This window comes from Felis catus, chromosome D4 (genome assembly GCF_018350175.1).
Source record: "Felis catus isolate Fca126 chromosome D4, F.catus_Fca126_mat1.0, whole genome shotgun sequence".
Lineage (NCBI taxonomy): Eukaryota > Metazoa > Chordata > Mammalia > Carnivora > Felidae > Felis > Felis catus.
Genome location: NC_058380.1, coordinates 72319555 through 72340436, shown reverse-complemented (window position 1 = coordinate 72340436; position 20882 = coordinate 72319555). Strand labels below are relative to the sequence as shown.

The 20882-nt window shown below is 46.0% G+C and overlaps 1 protein-coding gene across 17 annotated transcripts in view; it reads left to right on the top strand.

The window, feature by feature from the left end:
• Positions 1–6569: 6569 nt before the first annotated feature.
• The window catches only part of SUSD1 (sushi domain containing 1), a 282880-nt gene continuing 268567 nt past the window's right edge, over positions 6570–20882 (top strand). For 16 of the 17 annotated variants that reach the window (XM_045043333.1, XM_045043335.1, XM_045043334.1 and 13 more), the window contains exon 1: positions 6661–6882. In XM_045043333.1, coding sequence (XP_044899268.1) covers positions 6777–6882 — 106 coding nt within the window. In that variant the 5' untranslated portion in view covers positions 6661–6776. Of the gene's footprint in view, positions 6883–20882 lie in introns of all 17 variants that reach the window. The other variant, XM_045043338.1, reaches the window with a different exon arrangement.

Here is a 20882-nt window from a genome sequence, read left to right as displayed (position 1 = left end):
GTGCAGCAGCAAATAATGTATTTGCTACCCAAGTTCCACAAACTAACTCCAGGCTGAGTGTATGGTTTGTGTGCCTGTTTGGAAGGAGGGAGAGACGTGTTAGAGAGGACAGAATAATCCTGCTGTTCCTCACATGGCAACGAGGGGTCTGGGAGTCCCCGAGCATCCAAGAAGGAGAAGTCTAGAAGTCTACCTTTGCTTGACTTAGAGACAGCCAGCAGCAGGGGCATTTCTCCAGAGACAGGTCCCTGTTATCAGTCTCCACACATCTGCTTGAAATGACACCTCTGTTCTGGGAAGGTCAATGTGGCTCCTTTCAAGGTCAAGGTGGCCTTCTGGTGTTCTCAGATGTCTTGTCAGCTAGGGTAGCTGTGTGTGGATGTACAGTGGGGGTGATATAGAGGGATTCACTTTTATCTGCTTCTTTTATTTATTTTTTAAAGTTTATTTTGAGAGAGAGAGAGAGAGCACATGCGTGCATGTGCGTTGTGGGGCAAGGGGCAGAGAGAGAATCCCAAGCAGGCTCCTTGCTGTCAGGGTAGAGCCCAACTCAGGGCTTGAACCCACGAACCATGGGATCATGACCTGAGCCGAAATCAAGAGCCAGGCTGAGCCACCCAGGTGTCCCCACTTTTATCTGTTTCAAACACAATTTTCAATCAGCATAATTTAAAATGTTAAACAAAATTCAGGCAAGTAAATTTGAAGATTTAATTGGCTTCATTAAGTGATTCATGAATTGGGCAGCATCCCATCTAGCAAGTCCAGAAGAACTCTGAGGACTTGCACAAAATGGAAGGGTTTTATGGGAAGGAGGGCGGGGCAAGAAAGTTATTAGTAAAAGGACAGGATTGTCTCAGGCAAGGTTGCTTTTTTTTTTTTTATGTTATATTTATTTATTTTGAGAGAGAGAGAGCATGAGAAGGGGAGGGGCAGAGAGAGAATCCCAAGCAGGCTTCACACTGTCAGCCACGGAGCCCAGTGCGGGGCTCGAACTCATGAAAGGCGAAACCATGCCCTGAGTGGAATCCAAGAGTCAGATGTTCAACTGGCTGAGCCACCCAGGCACCCCAAAGTCACTTTTCCTTAGGGGAAAGAGCAAGGGATCTTATCATGCAGATGACCTCATCTTCCTTTGGAGGTGGAGAGGGCTCATGCTACAGATTCATTGGCTCTTCTGGGAAAATTCCTGACTGACCCATTGAGACTACATTTTGGGGGGAGGTTGAAACTGCAATTAGATTAGGTATTAAGCTCCCGCTTGGGGAGTTGGCCCACGGGACACCCTTTTGGGCATGTGGTTTTCTTTTCTTCAAACATTAGAATCATTCCTGTTAATGCAAACTTCAAGCAAGAAGTTCAGTGCCAGAGTATATCAAACTCATTACAATAGGATATTTAAGCCATTCCTAAAACAAGCCTATAAGCACTTCACTTAACATTTGCAAACGTGCTGGTGGTGTTCCCAAGCCAAACTGTAGGAAAAACAGTACATCCTTTCTGGTCAGTAGTGTGATGGTCAAGCAAGGGATTTTTCCAGAAGAGTTCCAGAATATTTGGTACCCAGCCTCCCTGTCCCCTTCTCCTTCTGGCCTTGTACCCAGAGGAGCATCCACTGGGCAAACCCAAACTTTACATTGGAAGCAGACATAGCGAAGGGGAGCCTGAGGAAAAACCCTAGAGATGGTGGACTGGTGTTCCCTTTCTATTTGCCTGTCTTCCTCCTTCCCACACCCTGGCTGTTTCCCAGTCCACTCAGGAGTCTCTTGGGATCCCATCCACTTATGTCTATGGGGGGATGGGGCTTTTCCAGGGAGCTTTCCTATAATTCTAATCCCACATAGAGTTACCAGGATCCAAAACTGATTTGGAAAGGCCTACGTGTTAGTTCTTGTCTGGGAAAATAAAAAGAAAAACTGGCATCTAATTTTTTTTTGCCACTGACTTAAAAAAGATTTTAATCATTTTGAAATGTACAGTTCAGTGGCATTAAGTACATTCACATTGCTGTGCACCCATATCCGCCATCAGCCACAGAACTGTTTTCATCTTGTAAAACCGAAACTCTCTACCCATTAAACACAAATTCCCTGTTCCCCTCTACCCTCAACCCCGGGCAACTACCCTTTTACTTTTGGTCTCCAGAAATTTGGCTACTCTAAGTACCTCATATGAATGAAATCATACAATATTCATCCCTATAAAAGTGGCCTGTTTCACTTAGCATTGTGTCATCAAGATTCATTGATATTGAGGCACATGTCAGAGTTTTCTTCCTTTTTAAGACTGAGCGATATTCCATTGTATGAATATACGACATTTTGTTTCTCCATGGATGTTTGGGTTGTCTCAACCCTTTAGCTATTGTGAATAATGATGCTTTGAACATGGCGTACAAGTTGTCGTTGAATGTTTCAATTGTGCAGCAAGATACATTAAAGATAGACTTCAAAATTTCTTAACTTTGGTGATGGAGACAGGATCAAATTAGCAATTCTAGAACTATCAGAAACTTCTTTCCTGTGCTTCCAAAGAGTAGAGTAATTTTGTCCTGGAAGGAGTCCCTTTAAGAAGCTCTCTTCATCTTGTATGCCTGTTTGAGGTCCCTTAAAAACACTTCAGATATTGGTCAGTAGTCTCCATATTTTAGCTGCGATTCAAGCATTTTGTCTAACTATACAAGGGCCCTCTGATGAGTAAATTACTATAAAAGTCCTTTTAAAATATGAAGTTTAAAATGATTTTTTGGGGTGCCTGGCTGGCTCAGTCGGTAGAGCATGTGACTGTCCATCTTGGGGTTGTTAGAGCCCCACGTTGGATGTAGAGATTACTTAAAAATAAAATCTTTAAAAAATAAAACGTTTTTTTTTTTTTTTAAGTGTGGAAATTGACAGTGTTTTGGAGAGCCAGGTAGCTGGGATTTGGGAAGGCTGAAGCCTAAAGAAGGAGCTGATGGTGGTGAGCAGCCTGTATGCAGCAGGTGCACAGATGAGGAGAATAAAATGCTTTGATTTGGTAAGAAGTGTACTCTCCATCTTTTTCAACAATTTCTACATAGTGATTCTCAATTGAATCTTAAAACATTATAAAAGCTGCACATTATATTAATATGTACAAATAATAACTTGAAGTTATTAAATTATTACCTATAATTAAAATTTTTAAGTTTTTATAAAATTTTTTATAATTAAAAAATTTTTTAAAATTTTATAAATTTTTTTATAATTAAATTTTTTTTAAATGGTATGTATTTTTATTTTTTTCACCCTACCTCCTATCTCTTTTGGTGGATATTTTTGTGGAGATCATGTGGCAAATGTAACCCAATACATTCCTCAAAGCTATCTGGTTTGTTGATGTCATCCTTTCTTGTTTGAAAGCATTGTTGCATATTTAATTGTGTGTGTGTGTGTGTGTGTGTGTGTGTGTGTGTGTGTGTGTGTGTATCTTTGACCACTTTACTAGGGTTTGGGAAGGTGGGGGAGAGAGAACTTTCAGGGCTTATAATGCCATCTTGAAACCAAAAGTCAAAAGGTTTTTTTTTTTTTTAATGTTTTTATTTATTTTTGAGAGAGAGAGACAGAGTGTGAGCAGGAGAGGGTCACAGAGAGAGAGAGGGAGACACAGAATCCAAAGCAAGCTCCAGGCTCTGAGCTGTCAGCACAGAGCCTGACAAAACCTACAAACCTTGAAGTCGGATGCTTAACCGACTGAGCCACCCATGCGTCCCAAAAGTCAAAAGGTTTTTGATGAAGTTATAAAAATCTAGATATGGACAAAAAGAGCTCTCTCTAAATCTTTAAGAAGGTGTTGCGTGTTGGCTATGTTCTCTTAAAAGCAGAATATTTTTCTTAAGCTAAATGTTTTCTCAGCAATAATCCACTGCTGCAAATTTAATGCTAGTTTAATATTCTGTTTTAATTCTAGTGACACATATCGACCAGGAGATTATTTTTCATTTTGTGATTCCATGAACTCACTATTGGGTAAGAAGTAATTCTTTTTATGAAAAAAATATTTGCTTGAAAGCAACAAAATGAGCCAACAAAATAACTGATGGGAGCCACAAATCTAATGTGGAATATGAATGACATGGATTGTGCTAGTATAAACTTTTCAAAATATTAAAAACACGAATCACATAAATATAAAAACAAAACCTAAGATTTTATTCAACTAATTAATTCATGAGGGACTGAGCGAGATGTTGACTTCAAAGGAGAACTAGTGGGGTGCCTGGGTGGCTCAGTAGGTTCAGCCCCTGATTTTGGCTCAGGTCATGATCCCACGGTGCGGTTTGTGAGTTCCAGTCCCACATGGGGCTCTGTGCTGACAGCTCAGAGCCTGGAGCCTGCTTGGATCCTGCGTCTCCCTCTCTCTGCCCCTCCCCCACTTGCACACTGTCTCTCTCTCAAAAGTAAATAAACATTAAAAAAAAATTTTTTTTAAAGGCCAACTAGTAAGATATCAAGGTTCAGAGGAAAATTTGAAGAATTTATGTATATGTATATATATATATAGAGAGAGAGAGAGAGAGAGAGAGAGAGCGAGAGAGAGAGAGAGAGAGAGAGAGAGAGAGAGAGAGAGAGAGATGTCTGTTAGGTGTGATGAGATGAACCTAGTCAATAGAAAGTCTACCTAATACCTAATAGAATTAGGTAACATCTGGAAAGGTTACAACACCCAACACCTCACTGAAAAGACCCAGTAAACTTGCCCATTTCCAAGTTTTGTACTATTTTTCCTGATATCATCAATTTATAAATATATGCATACAGACACATATACACAAATATATTTAATTGTATTTATTTACTCTGCAGAAGGACATGGCAGAGAGGAAGTATAGGTTGGTTTAAAAAGGTCATAAAAAGGGGCGCCTGGGTGGCGCAGTCGGTTAAGCGTCCGACTTCAGCCAGGTCACGATCTCGCGGTCTGTGAGTTCGAGCCCTGCGTCAGGCTCTGGGCTGATGGCTCAGAGCCTGGAGCCTGTTTCTGATTCTGTGTCTCCCTCTCTCTCTGCCCCTCCCCCGTTCATGCTCTCTCTCTCTGTCCCAAAAATAAAATAAGAGTTGAAAAAAAAATTAAAAAAAAAAAATAAAAAGGTCATAAATGAGTGTATTTTTGTGGAAGCAATTACATGATTTCAAAGTTCACGAAGAGTTAACCTTAGCAGAACTTTTGTCTAAATTATAGAGGACAGACCACAGTATCCCCACTGCCCATCTACTACTCCCCAAAGCATGCTCTTATCTTTGCTTCACAAAAAAATAATTAGCAAGAAAGCCTGCTGCAAAAGAGCCTAGGCAGTTTATTTTTAACTACTTCTTTTTAAGGCTACACAACAAGTTTGGCCCTTATATGGGTGTGTTCATGGGTGGTTAGATTTAGAGCAGGCTCATGGAAGAGAAAGCACGTGAAGATATGGGTTTAGGAGTGGGGGGCCCTGCTCTTGGACAGGCATAACAAGCTCGAAGCCTTCAAACTGGAACTTATTTCCCCCACCCTGCAGCCTCTCCCTACCCCAACTTGCCAATATTCCTTTTGGTCTCAGTCTCAGTGACTCCCACCACCATCATCAACCTAGCTGCCCAAACCAGAAATTTAGGCGACATCTGTTAACTTCTCTTTCCTTTTCCTTCACATTCTACTGGTCACAAAATCCAGTGGATTCCACCCAATACCACTCTGATTTGCCACTTCTCATTGCCAATACCCTGCTCCTGGACTTGTCCTCTCATGCCTGGATTCCTGCAGCAGCCCCAGGCTGGTCTGCCCGCCTCCCTTGTCCCAGTCCCACAGAACAGACATGGGAGCCTTTCCTGATGAGGTCACTCTCTGCTTAAAACCCTGTTAAAGCTTCTGAGCAACCTCCTTTCCTTGGTTTATGAGGTCGATTTTATCTCTGCAGCTTTGATGCCTCTCTCCAACCATCTGTTCCTACTCTAAGAAGGTCCTCCCCATTTCTAGAATACACTGTCAAGTCCCTGTGTCTCAGCATTTGCCCATCTTAACCGCTTGGATTCCCCTCCCACATCCTTTTCAGCCTTAGCTTACTTCCTCAAGAAGCCTTCCGACGCCCCAGGCTGAATATCCTGGGTGCAGTAGGAACTCCTGTTAGCTCCTCCCCCACCGCAGCTCGGTTGCCTGGTGTAATCTTGTCACCTGGTTGTTTGCCGCGCTTCTGTGGATTGGGTACTTGGCTTCTTGCCCTCTCACCTTGCCCTTGGAGTGCCAGCCACTTCACCCCAGGTCTCTTTTCCCCTCCTCGAAGATTCCCGCTCCTTCTGCCTCTCACCCCTCTTCCGCTGCCACCCGGGGTGCCACCCTGATCCCCAGGCAGGTTCAGATCTCCAGTTCGTTTCCTATGCTTGAAGCACGGCAGACGTTTCCTCCTGGCACGGTCCGGGACTCTAGGGTCAGCTATGTCACTGTGTGCTGGATATCTGTTCCCAGTTGCGGAACCTCCGCGCGGACCGTGTCTCTCTGACCGCTGTGTTCCCCGGGCCACCTCGCGCCAGGCGCGCAGCAGGTGCACGGGGAAGTGAGGGGCGCGTAGCAAACGAACGTCTGGCGGGCGCGCAGAGCGCGCAGGTCGCGCGGTGGGGGGAGGGCCCGCGCCCTCCTCGGGACCCCGCGGCGCTCTCCGCGCACTGCGCGGCGCCGGAAGCGGCCGGCCGGCCCCCTCCCCGCGGCGCCCGCCGCCTTATCTCGGCGCCTCGGGGCCGCGGGAGGAGTCGCGGGCGCGCCAGGAGGGACGCGGCGGCGGCGGCGGCATGGGCCGGGGGCCCCGGGGCGCGGGCCGCCCGCCTCGCCGCCTGCTGCCGCTCCTGCTGCTGCTCGGCCTGGCCCGCGGCGCGAGCGGAGCGCGGGGCGCCGACGGTGAGTGCAGGCAAGGGACGGGCAAGGCGCAGGGGCGCCGGCTGGGTGCCTCGCTGGGCCCTCGACGACGCCGGGCGCGCCCCGGACGCTTCCCCGCCCCCAGGCCGGGCGGGCGCGGTGCCGGGGCGTGGAGCGCAGGCGGGGCCCCCTCCGGCCGTTGGGGCTCGGGAAGGCGGGCGCACGGACGGAGGAGGGGCTCCCCGCCCTCGCCCCGGGCCGCCGGGGGGCGGGGGGTGGGGGTGGGGGGAACCTGTCGCAGACTGCCTCGCCCTCGGCGCCCGGGGACCTGGGGCGAGGCGGGGGTAGGCGGGAGCGCGAGCCCCTGGGGAGAGCCGCGCCCGGTGTGGAAGGGCGCGGAAGGGCGTTCCGGCTGCACTGTCACGCTTCCTGCCCTGCTGTGGCTTTTGCACGACAAATTCTTTACCCCAAGCAATTTTCTTTCTGCCTTTTAATTTTTTTTCACCTTAATGAAGACCCAGATGCTAATGTGGTGAGAAAGAAGTGCAAGGAAGTTTACAGGAATAAAGCATTCCTTAACCAAGTCATTCATCCAACACGTGGGCCTTGAATAGTTTCCCTGTGCAGGATGTGATGTCCTTGCGCTGGCCCTCATTGAGCTCGTATTCTGGAGGCCGCAGACAAGTCAACCATTTCCAGACAATTGAAACCTATTGTCACATGTGGTGCGAGTTACACAAGAGGATTCGAACCCTTAAGGGCGGTGGTATTTACCCAAGTAACCGTAACGGAAGGCAGACTGCCCTAAGTGCTCCGAGAAGGTGTAGGTGGTCAGAGGAGAGCAAGATTAATTCTAGCTTGGGGAATCTGGTGGCATCATGAATGAGAGGACTGTTGAACTGGGCAAACAAGGCTTGGTAATATTTGGGTATGTGAAGATGAGGGAAAAGGCGTTCCAGCTCATAGCAGAGGGTACAGTCAGCTCTCCATAAATACGTATCGAACGAATGAATTCTACATGGAAGGGACAACGTGAGGATTGACACGGAGGTGTAAAAGCATGGGGCCTGTGATTTCAGTCTGACTGGAATGTAGAAGATGGGTGGGAAATTGAGGTGGAAAAGCGGATTGAATTCAGCAGAAGCCTGAGCACCTTCACTGGCAGACCCAGGGATTTAGACTTAGCTGTTCCTGGGTGCTGGGAAGCCATTGGAAGTAATTGGAGGTTTCCGTACAGGGAGTGACATAAAAAGTGAGAATAACAAAACCCTCCAGCTTTCTTAGTAAAACCATTCATCCTAAGGTGGAAGGGAACTTCCACGAAGGGAGATATGGGGGGATTTTGTGGCTCCGACTCCTGTTCCCCCAAATTCTCTTTACCTTTTTACTTTTACTACAACTTTTACTATCACTGGTGGACATTTCTCTTGATGGCTTAACCTTCTGGGATGGCCATTTTGGTACATCAGGTATTCTGGTAGGCTTTCTAACTTCCTTCCCGGACTTGGTGCACGTGGCAGAGTGCAGACAAACTTGTAGATGCTTGGGGCCAATTTCAGAACCTGTGTGAAGATTCTCTAGCCTAGGAAATGCTCCAGCGTGGTCCCATCAAGTGACTGGGCTAAGACAGTGGAACAAAATTACTACCTAAGGTCATCCTTAAAGGCTACTATCGGGTGAGTTTCGGGAAATGGAAGTCAGGGTTGCCCCGCTGAGCCTCCTCTCCCTATGTAGTCATCCTTCTTCATTTCCAAACGTGAAGAATCTGGTTTTATTAAGGGCATGTTTCCTTCCAGTGGACAGTGTGGGGCATGACTGGAGGCTTAGAGGCACTGAGGAAGTTGTAATAGCTGGCCTGGAATTCCTGAAGACTGGCCCCACTGTAAAGACAGCAGGAGAAGGAGACTGAATGGAGATAATGAAGTAGAAGTGGAACGGAAGGACCTAACAGACATTAAGGTGCAAGGGAACAGAAGAGAAAGGGGACACTAAGGTTTGGGGACTGCGTGAACTTAGATATATGGTTCTGTAGGAGGAGGAAGAAGGTTTGGGAAGAAAGATAAGTCATTTTGGATTCTTGAATTTGAGGTGATGTTAGGGCTTCTGGAGAGGTTGAACTCAATAGGACGTTAAGACTGTGGATGATAGGTGTGTGCCAGTGATGGAGACTTGGTGGTCAGTTGAAGCCTTGAGGTTAACAAGAGTAGAGCAGTGAGGCTGAGAGCTAGATGCAGAGAGCTCGAGGGAGTGCGGAGACATCCGTTGGCTCTTACAGATTTTCTTCAAAGGGGGGCACCTGGGTGGCTCAGTCGGTTAAGTGTCTGACCTCGGCTCAGATCATGATCTCACAGCTCACGGGTTTGAACCCTGTGTCGGGCTCTGTGCTGACAGCTCAGAGCCTGGGGCCTGCTTTGGATTCTGTGTCTCCCTCTCTCTCTGCCCCTCCCCCACTCATGCTGTGTGTCTCTCTCTCAAAAATAAATAAACACTTAAAAAAAGTAGGAAAAAAAGGATACGCTTCAAAGAAATTAGAAGGAGGGGTGTCTGGCTGGCTCAGTGGGAGGAGCATGCGACTCTCAATCTCGGGTTGTGAGTTCGAGACCCACATGGCGTGTAGAGATTACTTAAATAAATAAAACTTAAAAAAAAAAGAAGAAGGAAAGAGAAGATAGCATTTGGCTGGCTGGTGGTGGTAAAGAAGACACAAGCACGTTTTAGAATGAAGGGTATCATTCCGTAGAGAGGGAGACACTGAAAATTAAAAAACAAATGAGGTATTTAATGGAGCATGTCAAAAAGCAAAATTGGGCTACAAGTGGGAAAGCTTAGTCTCTGAGAGGGGAGGGAGGGAGAAGAATGGAGAACTGCCCTTCCCTCCTCCCAAGCTGTCTACTTAGTGAGTGCTATTCATATTTCAAAACCAGCCCAGTTGTCTTCCCCCTCCCCCCTGCCCCGGAAGTTGTCCAGTTCCCTTGCAGCACCAGCGGTACCCTGCCTGTCCCTGTGTACCATACTTGTATGGGATACTCTCACACTTGTGTACGTATTTATATGGTACCCTTACTCTACACACTGATACCATATTGCAATGTAGTTGTTTACTAGACTAAGAGCTCTGTGTGAGTAGAGATCCTGGCCTTGTATTAGGAGTTTGGTATGAAAGTAAACGAAGCCCACCCAAATGAGAACAGGCGAGGGCTCTTTATATAGAGTTTGCTACTATAGCAGGAGAGTCAGCCGGCATCACTTACATTTATCAGACTCAAAAACAGGCAGAGGTGTATAAAAGCTTGATAGTGGATCAAAGGGGAAGGGGAAGGCTTCCTGTTGGCATGGAGAAGCTGGCGGTGGCTTTACTAACAGCAGGCGTTGTTTGTGATTGGTTACGGGAGTATATTTGGCTTTCTCTGATTGGTCCTAAGTTTGAAGTGAGGGCAACAGTTAGGGGAGCCGGCTGTTATTGATTAAATCCTGACCAATTTGGGACTTACAGCTACAGAGGTTGTGGTTTGACTTCCTGGACTGATGGCTGCAGATTGTGGGTCAGCGTTCTATTTTTGTATATGGTCTGGCCATTGTCTGTTTATAGATTCAGTCTCTCATTGGTTACATGTGCTGAATTACATTGAATTGTTATCCAAGGTGTTTGGGGGAAGAGAGTGGAGGAGCTCTATTCAGAGGGCCCTAGTGTGAGGGAAGTGCGAGTTGCACAGTTGGGAGAGCAGGAGGGTGTTGGTGGGTGGGTGGGGTGCCAAGCCCAGGGGAGGGAAGGTTAGGAATGGGCTAGGATGGGAACCAGTCAGTCCTGTTTCTCTCCCTTCTCTGGCAGGGCTCTGAGGCGGGAGTGGCAGGGGCCTTGTTGGCTCAGGACTGGCTGGGGTTCGAAAGGCCAGAAGGAGGACAGGCAGAGGCCTTGAGAATCTAGAGGGAACACTGGGGCAGAGGCCTGAGGAAATTGTTCTTGCTTTGTAAAGTGCACATGATGTCACTAATCATGCATTTCATAGGCCTCTTATTCACTCTGTCATCCTGAGTCAGAGCAGCATAGTCACTCTTCAGCCCCGGGGGTGGTGGGGGGGGGGGGGGAAGAGAAATGGTTGAGGGAGGGAGGGAGTTGTTCTGGAATGATTTACAGTTGCTCAAGGTGAGGGAGCCGAATTCGAGCTGATGAAGAAGATCCTCCCTGTAGCCTGTCTTCCATCTCCAGGGACCTGGCCCTGGGCACGTCTTCAGCCTTCCGGTCAAATCCTAAAATGGGTTCCCCATTCTCTGTAGCCCCAGGTAGCAAGTGGCCTATTGGCAGAGGAGACAGGGGAAATGAATTGCATGGATTAAAAAGAAGTTTTCCATCTGGTTGACAGTGTGAGTCAGGTGTGAGGCAACGCTTAGTGGGTGACATGCTGGATGTCAACCTAGGGCGTGGCCTCAATGAAGCGCTCCTTAACTCAAAACCTTTGAAATTGGGGCACTTAGGATTGGTTCCTGGTCTGTAGGCCACGTGTGGGGGGCCCCACTGTGAGCTGGTGTTGGTCAAACAGGAAAGGGGACACAAGAGGGCAAAAGGGCAAAAGGAAGCTGAGGGCCCTATAACCATTTTCCACAAGGAAAGACTGCAGGTTCCTGATGTGGAATGTCAGTCCTGGGTTGGGGTGGGGAAGAGAAATGTATGGTGGTCCACATTGTCCTGCAAGAATCGCTTTGCCCGAGAGGAGAGTGCACTCTGTCTTGGGGGATTTTAAAGCAGAGGCTATGGTTTTGTTTTGTTTTGTTTTGTTTTGTTTTGTTTTGTTTTGTTTTGTTTTTTTGGGGATGTGGAAAGGAGAGAATTTGAGGTTTTTAAATTTTTTTTTTCAACGTTTTTTTTAATTTTATTTTTGGGACAGAGAGAGACAGAGCATGAATGGGGGAGGGGCAGAGAGAGAGGGAGACACAGAATCGGAAACAGGCTCCAGGCTCTGAGCCATCAGCCTGGAGCCCGACGCGGGGCTCGAACTCATGGACCGCGAGATCGTGACCTGGCTGAAGTCGGATGCTTAACCGACTGCGCCACCCAGGCGCCCCAATTTGAGGTTTCTCAAGTTCCATTCATTTCAGGAATTTGATGCAGTCCTTTAAGAGCAATGCAATTTTGGGGTGCCTGGGTGGCTCAGTCAGTTAATCCTCCGACTTCGGCTCAGGTCATGATTTCTTGGTTCATGAGTCCAAGCCCCACATCAGGCTCTCTGCTGACAGTGCAAAGCCTGCTTTGGATTCTTTCTCCCCCTCTATCTCTGCCCTTCCCCTGATTTCTCTCTCCTCTCTTTCTCAATAAATAAAATAAACTTAGGGGTGCCTGGGTGGCTCAGTCGGCTAAGTGTCCAACTTTGGCTCAGGTCATGATCCCACTGTTTGTGAGTTCAAACCCCACATCAGGCTCTGTGCTGACAGCTCAGAGCCTGGAGCCTGCTTCAGATTCTCTCTGCCCCTCTCTCTGCTCCCTCTCTGTCTTTCACTCTCAAAAATAAACATTAAAAAAAAAGAAAGGAAGGAAGAAAAAGAGCAGTTTTACATAATGTGGAAGACTTGGGAATGCTCTTCCAGAGTTTTAGCTGGATGTTTTAGTTTTAAGCTTGTTTGTTTCCTCAGGTCATTTGCAGTGTTTCCACATATGGCCACAAGTATATCCTGAGAGACAGGATCTCATGAAGCTTGTGCAGTGGATTTGTTTGGTATGATTGTGAATAGCTGGGGATTAGATTAAGATTTAAATGGAAGCACTCCATTTGTGATTTTAAACTACCTTCTTCCCTTGGCAGTGGACACAATCTCTTCATTGTGTTGTCAGAGCCCATGTGCTGTTATTTCATTTAAATCGTTGCTTGCATATCGAAATACAGAGCAAGGGCGCCTAGGTGGCTCTGTTGGTTAAGTGTTAGACTCTTGATTTTGGCTCACATCATGATCTCATGGTTTGAGAGTTCAAGACCTATGTTGGGCTCTATGCTAATAGCATGGAACCTGCTTGGGATTCTCTCTCTCTCTCTCTCTCTCAAAATAAATAAATAAACTTAAAAAAAGGAAAGAAATACAGAGTGAGAATGTCTTGCTCAGGCTGCCACCCTCCATTCCATCCTGAGGTTTGGTCTACTTGGTGCTTAGAGGAGAGGAGGGGGTGGTGAGTAGGGCTGAAAGGGTGAGGACGCTGAACACTTCCAAGGTCTGAGTCAGGTGTTACCCAGAAGGCCGGAAGGATGTGGAGAAGACAGAGGGGGTGAATATGTAAATTAAGGTATTATGGATCCTAGAATATCAACCCCATGAATAGGTAGGCATCTGTCCACACAAAGATACTGCTTTGGGTTTTTGCACAAGTGCAGTTTTCCATCACCCTCTTCATTAGTATAATTGGGAGTTGGCTAGCTGTCACTATTTTCATTTATTCATTAACGGAATTGTTGAGTGGTGGTTATAATAGCATCTAACATATTCTAATTGCTTTACGTATATTAACTCATTTATTCTTTATTCCTCACAACAGCCATATGAGGTGGGCTTTTATTATTCTCACATTCAGAATTACAGGAAACTGAGGCACAGAGACCTCTCAAGGATTACATAGCCAGCAAGTGGCATAATGTCTCTTCCCCCTGCTCTTAACCACTGTGCCAAATAGCAGGCACTGCATCTTGCATGACCTGTTTCTAACAATAATTGCAACATCAACGGAAAGAGGCATAAATATTCATGTAAATTAGCCCTTTGTTTAGTGCTTTAGAGTTCATACAGCATTTATATTTTTCATTTAATCCTCGTGACACAATTGCATCTCACAGATTAAAACTGGAGGACTGACAGTTTATCTTGCCTGAGATCACCTAACCAGGGAGCAAGAGAGAAGTCCTCCAGTCTAGGTGGAGACACCAAAAGCTGTCTCGTTCTCTCACTGTTGAATGTGATTTTAGCTGGCTTAGTTGATAAGGAGTGCTGAAGGGAAGTGAATCTAGGTTGTCCTTGCTGGGGGCACAATAATAGTAACAAAAAGGGCTTAGCCTTTTTGTCTGTCTAGACCTTAGAGTCCCCATTGTCTCTGCCAGTAATTCTAGGTATCCCTAGAGTGGGGGATGGGGGTCCCTCACCTCCGTACGAGTGCCCTTGGTTACTGCATGGCTGCCACCTCTTCATGACAGAATTAAGTCATCCTTGGTATGGATGTGAAGCTGCCTCCCTACACCTCCTTCCCCCCACCCCACTTCCCCTCATGCAAAGGCATGGCAGTCTTTCTGTTGGCCTGGAGAATTCCCATTCCTTGGGAATATCTCTCACCTTGTCCAGCTATGCTGTGCATCAGTTTAGACTTGGTGAAAGAGATCTTCAGTGTTGCCTTTTCTTTCCCCAGGATTCTGACCCAAGTCTGGTTGAACCAGACTTGCAGTGCTGTTAGTGTGGTGGACCACACTAGGAGCTCCACCCAGGAGCTTCTTAGAAATGCAGATTCTCAGGCCCCACCCCATACCTACTGAATGAGAATGTCTGGGGATTCTGGTGTTCCCCGCCTCCCCACCTCCCACCTGGGGATTCTGTTTTAACAAGCTCTCCCAGGTCGGGTGACCAGCTGTCTGGGTTTGCACCTTAATGAGGTGTTTTCTGGGTCATAGGATTTGTAGTATTAAAACCGGGATGAAGGGGTCACTCCAGCTCTATGTGATTCTTAACTGAGCTACAGGCTGGTGAACAGTGGAACTGTTGTGTGCTCAGATGTGGCCCTCCCCGCCCTGTCTTTTCTCCCCGCCCTTGGATTAGAGTTGTGCTTCCTGCCCCTTTCCTTAGGATAAGTTGTTTTCCGCTGCCCCCCAAGAGGCTACTTAGTTCCTCAAGCAATTAGAACTCAGAAGCTGCTGTGTAAGGCCCTACAGACTAGGTTAATTATGGCTGAATAACAAGATTTAGCTGAAGTCCTTCTTCCTCTGGAAGCTGCTTTCCCCTCTGCAGGTAGTCTGAGAAGCCTTTGGTAGCCTCGTGTATGTCTTGTCTTTTTTTTTTTTTTTCCTTTTTTTTGAGACACAGAGAGACAGAGCCTGAGCAGGGGAGGGGCAGAGAGAGAGGGAGACACAGAATCGGAAGCAGGCTCCAGGCTCCGAGCTGTCAGCACAGAACCCAATGCGGGGCTCGAACTCACAAACTGAGATCATGACCTGAACCAGAGTTGGATGCTTAATCGACTGAGCCACCCAGGTGCCTCTACATGTTGTCTTCTTTGCTGGTATGGGGAACAGACATTTATTGAACCAAACATGCCAAATACTGTCCTTTTGGGGTTATACTTCGCTAAATTATTCCTAGTGGGTCATTAAGATAGGTACCCTAATGATGGGGTTTTGGGGTGGTCAGGGTTCGGAGTCGACGGCCAAGAAAGAATTCTTGAAGACATCTTTGGTGCAAAAAGGTGATTTTATTAAACTACGGGGACAGGATATGTGGGCAGAAAGAGCTGCACTGGGGTTGTGAAGAGTGACTATATACCTTCAGGTTAGGAAGAGGTTAGGGACAGCATAAGTCTCTAAGGTATTTTGGAAACAAGGTTTCCAGGACCTTGAGGGGCTAACTGTTGTTAGGAAAACGTCATTTAGTATTGCTTAGTAAAACCTCAGTCATGAGACACTTGAGATACATATCAGGGGCCACATATTTGGAGTATAATTGCCAACAAATACTTGGGGGTTAAAGATAAAGGATGTTTGCAAAGGAATTTTTATGTGTTTAAGGAGACTCAGGATCCTGGGGAGGGGGGGCAGTCAGGATAATGTTAAGCCAAGGTTCTCTTTTGCCTCTAGCAAAGTGTCATCATTGAGGCAGCTGAGCTCCTACAGGGAGGTCACTCTGCCTGTTTCAAGGACTTGTCATCGGGCTGTAGGCAGTAAGGGAATTTAATTTTTCATTTGCCTTTGTTTCCCACATTACCATGGCAAGCACTTAAACTCCCTTACATCTTGATGAGGCTGATATTAGGGTTCCAGGAACGTAAACTGAAGGAGACTCCTGGCCTGCAGGATTGTGATCTTTTTCAGTCAACCATTTGTTTTCTTTCCTTTCCTTTCCTTTGTTGTTGGCCAGCCAGGAGTGTCTGAGGAATATCACACACATCCCACCTGGGGGATGGGGCACGGGATGCTGTTAGTTTATACTTTGCCCTCAGCTTGCCTTATGTTCCCTCATCACTAAGGGTGAAGTCTCAGATGATTAGGGAGGGGGCAAGGACTTTGGAGCCCACTTAAACTCTTCTGCTCAAAATGTGGTTCCCCTGGGAGCTTGTGAGAACTGCAAACTATAGGGCCCCACCCAGACAAGCTGAATCAGAGCCTGCAGTTTAACATCGTCTGTCCCCAGGTGATTTGAATGCTCTTTAAAATTTGAAAAGCCCAGGGGCGCCTGGGTGGCGCAGTCAGTTAAGCGTCCGACTTCAGCCAGGTCACGATCTCACGGTCCGTGAGTTCGAGCCCCGCGTCAGGCTCTGGGCTGATGGCGACTTCAGCCAGGTCACGATCTCACGGTCCGTGAGTTCGAGCCCCGCGTCAGGCTCTGGGCTGATGGCTCGGAGCCTGGAGCCTGTTTCCGATTCTGTGTCTCCCTCTCTCTCTGCCCCTCCCCCGTTCATGCTCTGTCTCTCTCTGTCCCAAAAATAAATAAACGTTGAAAAAAAAAATTTAATAAAATTTGAAAAGCCCAAAGCCCTTGTTTTACACAAGAAAAAACTGAGATCCAGAGAGGTTCAATGATTTGTTAAAGGTCATACAATGAATCAGACTCAGCTAGATTTAGGATTCAATTTGGAGTCTCAGGTCCAGTGCTTCCTTCCCCCTGCCCCCCCACCCCCCCACCCCTATCTGACTGCCTTCTTATAAGGCCTTATTTTGTCTGGTTCTGTTTATTGAATGAACTTGAACTTAATTCAATTTATTTAAAAAACTTTACATTCTGTCCTTCACTAATTTCAGACTGGACTTCCTTTAATTTATCTGAGTGGGTGGCACTACTTTATTTCTTAATTTTTGGGTGTGTGTTTATTAGATTCAATCAAGGATTGAATGAAATAATCCTTTTCTATCTGATACAAGTTTCTGGAACTGGATGTATAAAAATGCTTCCATGTTTATAAAGACAAATATTCCATATAAGAAAAAAACTCAGACATTTTGTCATTTTGTTGTTGGTTTCATTAATATGGTATTTATTTCTGTTATTGCACAATACATACACAGAAGAATGTTCATCATTATATGGTTGATCACAGTGGATTTGTGGACTTGACCAGGATCCATTTTTTCAAAAGTATTTCCAGAATTTTGGTTGCGTGTGGTTATGAATTGAGTGTCCTACAGCACTGTTTAAAAATGTTATATGTTAAAATGGTTACATATATTTACCTGATGGACATTTAGGTATGGGGATGCATTCTCACTTCAGCTCTGCCTGTTGCCCCTATAATCCGGAGCCTCTCTGGTCCATTTCTCCAGGTTGTACAACTCTGTTCTATTCCAGGGTTAGCGAGGGCAACTGGGTATCCCATACTCCTTATCCATATTTACACCTAGTTCCTTCACTTTGAGCCTGTCCCTTACTCCTGCCTTCTAAAGTGCTCAGTGGCCCCAATTCCTGAGCCTTTTGGGGTCAGCTCTTAGTTCCTCTTCTCAGGACATTCCCGTATGTCCATCTCCTCCATCTTATGAAATATTGTTGACATCCTCATTTGCCATCATCTTGTCTGCCAAAGTTTATGCCTTTCTGGTCCTAGATGTCATTCGGGGGGGGGGGGGGGGGATGGCTTTGAGAATGTATTAAGTCTGCAGTGTTCAATTGGAAAGTCATTTGTAATAGAAAAACCTTTAAAAAAATGTTTATTTTAAAAAGAGAGAGAGAGAGAGAATGAGTGAGAGAAGGGCAGAGCAGGGGGACAGAGGATCCAAAGCAGGCTCTGCGCTGCCAGCAGTGAGCCTGGCGTGGGTCTTGAACTCATGAACTACAAGGTCATGACCTGAGCCAAGGTCGGATGCCCAACTTACTGAGCCACCCAGGTACCCCTGTAATAAAAAAACTTTTATGTGTATTTTCTTACAAGCTCTTTTTTATTCCTAATGTTGTGTGTTTGCATATGCTTTTTTCCTCTCACCAATTTCACTGAGTTATGACTACCAGTCTTTATGATGCACTGACTTTGGGGAAAGGTTTTTTTTTTTTTTTTTTATCCCAATGAATTTGAATATAGTTTTTTTCTTTCTTTTTTAAAAGATCTTATTTTTCAGTAATCTCTAAACCCATTCTGGGGCTTGAACCCACAACTCTGAGATCAAGAGTTGCATGTTCCACTGACTAAGCCAGCCAGGCGCCCCTGATTTCTTCTTTACTAATTCCTCACCTTCTCCCCAGATAAACCTCTATTTTCTTTTAGGAATTTATTTTCCCCCTGAATTTCTTGCATTAAAATTCTAAGGGGTGTGTGTGTGTGTGTGTGTGTTTCCTGGCTGGCTGCTTTCTTTCTCTCTTTGAAAGTACCAAACCAGGGGCGCCTGGGTGGCGCAGTCGGTTAAGCGTCCGACTTCAGCCAGGTCACGATCTCGCGGTCCGTGAGTTCGAGCCCCGCGTCAGGCTCTGGGCTGATGGCTCGGAGCCTGGAGCCTGTTTCCGATTCTGTGTCTCCCTCTCTCTCTGTCCCTCCCCCGTTCATGCTCTGTCTCTCTCTGTCCCAAAAATAAATAAACGTTGAAAAAAAAAATTTAATAATATGAAAGTACCAAACCATGAAAAACCCAAAAGTTTCTGGAGTAAATACCTTCTTATATCTAGTATTAAACATTCAATTTTGCTATCCTCTTAGTCCTGAGCATTTTTTAAGAGACTGTTCTGCAGTTCCCAAGTAGGTTTTTTAGGGGGGACACTCATCTTTTGTTTTATTTTGTAGTCTTATCACATGGTTACATGGTAGTCAGATAGAATGTCCTCTACAATCTCTACTTTTTTTTTGCACCTTGTTGCATTTTTTTGTAATGGTGTGGGATATAACACATTTTGTAAATATTCCGTGGTTAATTTCCTATCCCTTAGTGATAAGCAGTGGTTTGTCTCATTTCTGTGTTATATTTGTTTTAAAAGAAAAAGCAGGGGCGCCTGGGTGGCGCAGTCGGTTAAGCGACCGACTTCAGCCAGGTCACGATCTTGCGGTCCGTGAGTTCGAGCCCCGCGTCAGGCTCTGGGCTGATGGCTCAGAGCCTGGAGCCTGTTTCCGATTCTGTGTCTCCCTCTCTCTCTGCCCCTCCCCTGTTCATGCTCTGTCTCTCTCTGTCCCAAAAATAAATAAATGTTGAAAAAAAAATCTTAAAAAAAAAAAAAAAGAAAAAGCAGGCATGGTTAATGAGCAGTACAGATCTTCCTGAATTCATGATTGGATTACATCCTAACTTGAAAATCTCCTAAATCAAAAATGCATTTCATACTCCTAACCTATCAAACATTGTAGCTTAGCCATGCCTACCGTAAACTCGCCCAAAACAAGTTTGCCTACAGTTGGGCAAAATCACTTAACTATTTTATACTGAAATGTTGAATATCTCATGTAATTTATTGAATACCATACTGAAAATGATAAACAGCATGGCCGTGTGGGTGCAGGATGGTTCCTGAGCATATGGGTTGTTTACCTTTCTGAGTGCTTGGCTGACTGGGAGCCGCAGCTGGCTGTCACTGCCCAACATCATGACAGAGGGTCACTGCGTATCACTGGCCTGGGGAAAGATAAAAATTCAAATTTCTACTGAATGTGTATCACTTTTGCTCCATTGTAAAGCTGAAAAGTTGTAAGGTGAACCATCGTAAGTCAGGGATTGTCTGTCCTTGGAAATCTCCCTGTCTCAGTTGCTTAGAGCAACCTGAGGGCTAAGTCTTTATTAGCTGGGTGGTAATGGGGCCAAGGCTAAGATGGAATTTCATGCTCAAAGACTGTCCTCATTAGGCCACTCCTGAAATTACAGACACTCGGAGGACAATGTGATATCCCACATAGCCTCAGGTAGAAATTCTTGATCTTGGGGCATATATGGATCACGGTCTGGTAGGTGTGTGTGTGTGTGTGTGTGTGTGTGTGTGTGTGTGTGTGTGTGTGTTAGCCTCACACATTTTTGCTGCCTATGTGAGTAATTGGGATCTGGTCATCTGGCTGGGACCTGGCTATTATCTCAATGGCACTTTTTTTCTAAGTTTATTTATTTTGAGAGAGAGAGCAAGAGTGAGGGAGGGGCAGAGAGAGAGGTGAGGAGAGATAGGATCCCAAACAGGGTCTGCACTGATAGCACGGAGCCACACGTGGGGCTCAAACTCACGAACTGTGAGATCATGACCTGAGCCAAAATCAAGAGTTTGACTCTTAACTGACTGAACCACCCAGGTGCCCCTCAATGACATTTTAAACACATTCATTTTTTTCCCTAAAAGAAAAAATGATAGGGTAATAGACAGATGAGTTCTTCTGCCTTCCACTTGCTCTTTGAGTTGTAGCAAGTAGGATTACAGGTTCCTTTATCCATTTGGTCAATAAAAGTATATTGAATGTTTTTATACTGTGCCATGATGATATGTGGGCAAATGACATAATCCCTGTCCTTGAGGAGAAGCTCATTAATAAAATGCAGCTGGGAAGACAGAGCTGGAACAGTGTATAATAACAAATTTACATGGTGGATGTGGGAATTTACAAGGGTTAGTGGAGCACAGAGGAAGATACATTTAATCTTCCCCAAGAACGGAGGAATGGGGAAGACCCCAGGGAGAATGTGATGTTTAAGGGGTGTCTTGAAACAGGAATGGGTACAAGCTGGAGAGAGAAGGTGGGATAGGCATTCTAGTTGAAGGGCAAACCGTGACTACAGCATGAAGTAGGACAGTGGATAGCATGGGTGGGAAAAAGGGGTCATTGGCCTCCTGCCTAGAGAATACTGTGTGTGTTTTGGGTTTGGAAACAGTGAGGCTTGGAGGGATTAGCTTAGAGTCGGACTGTTAAGAGCTTTGATTGCCAGGTA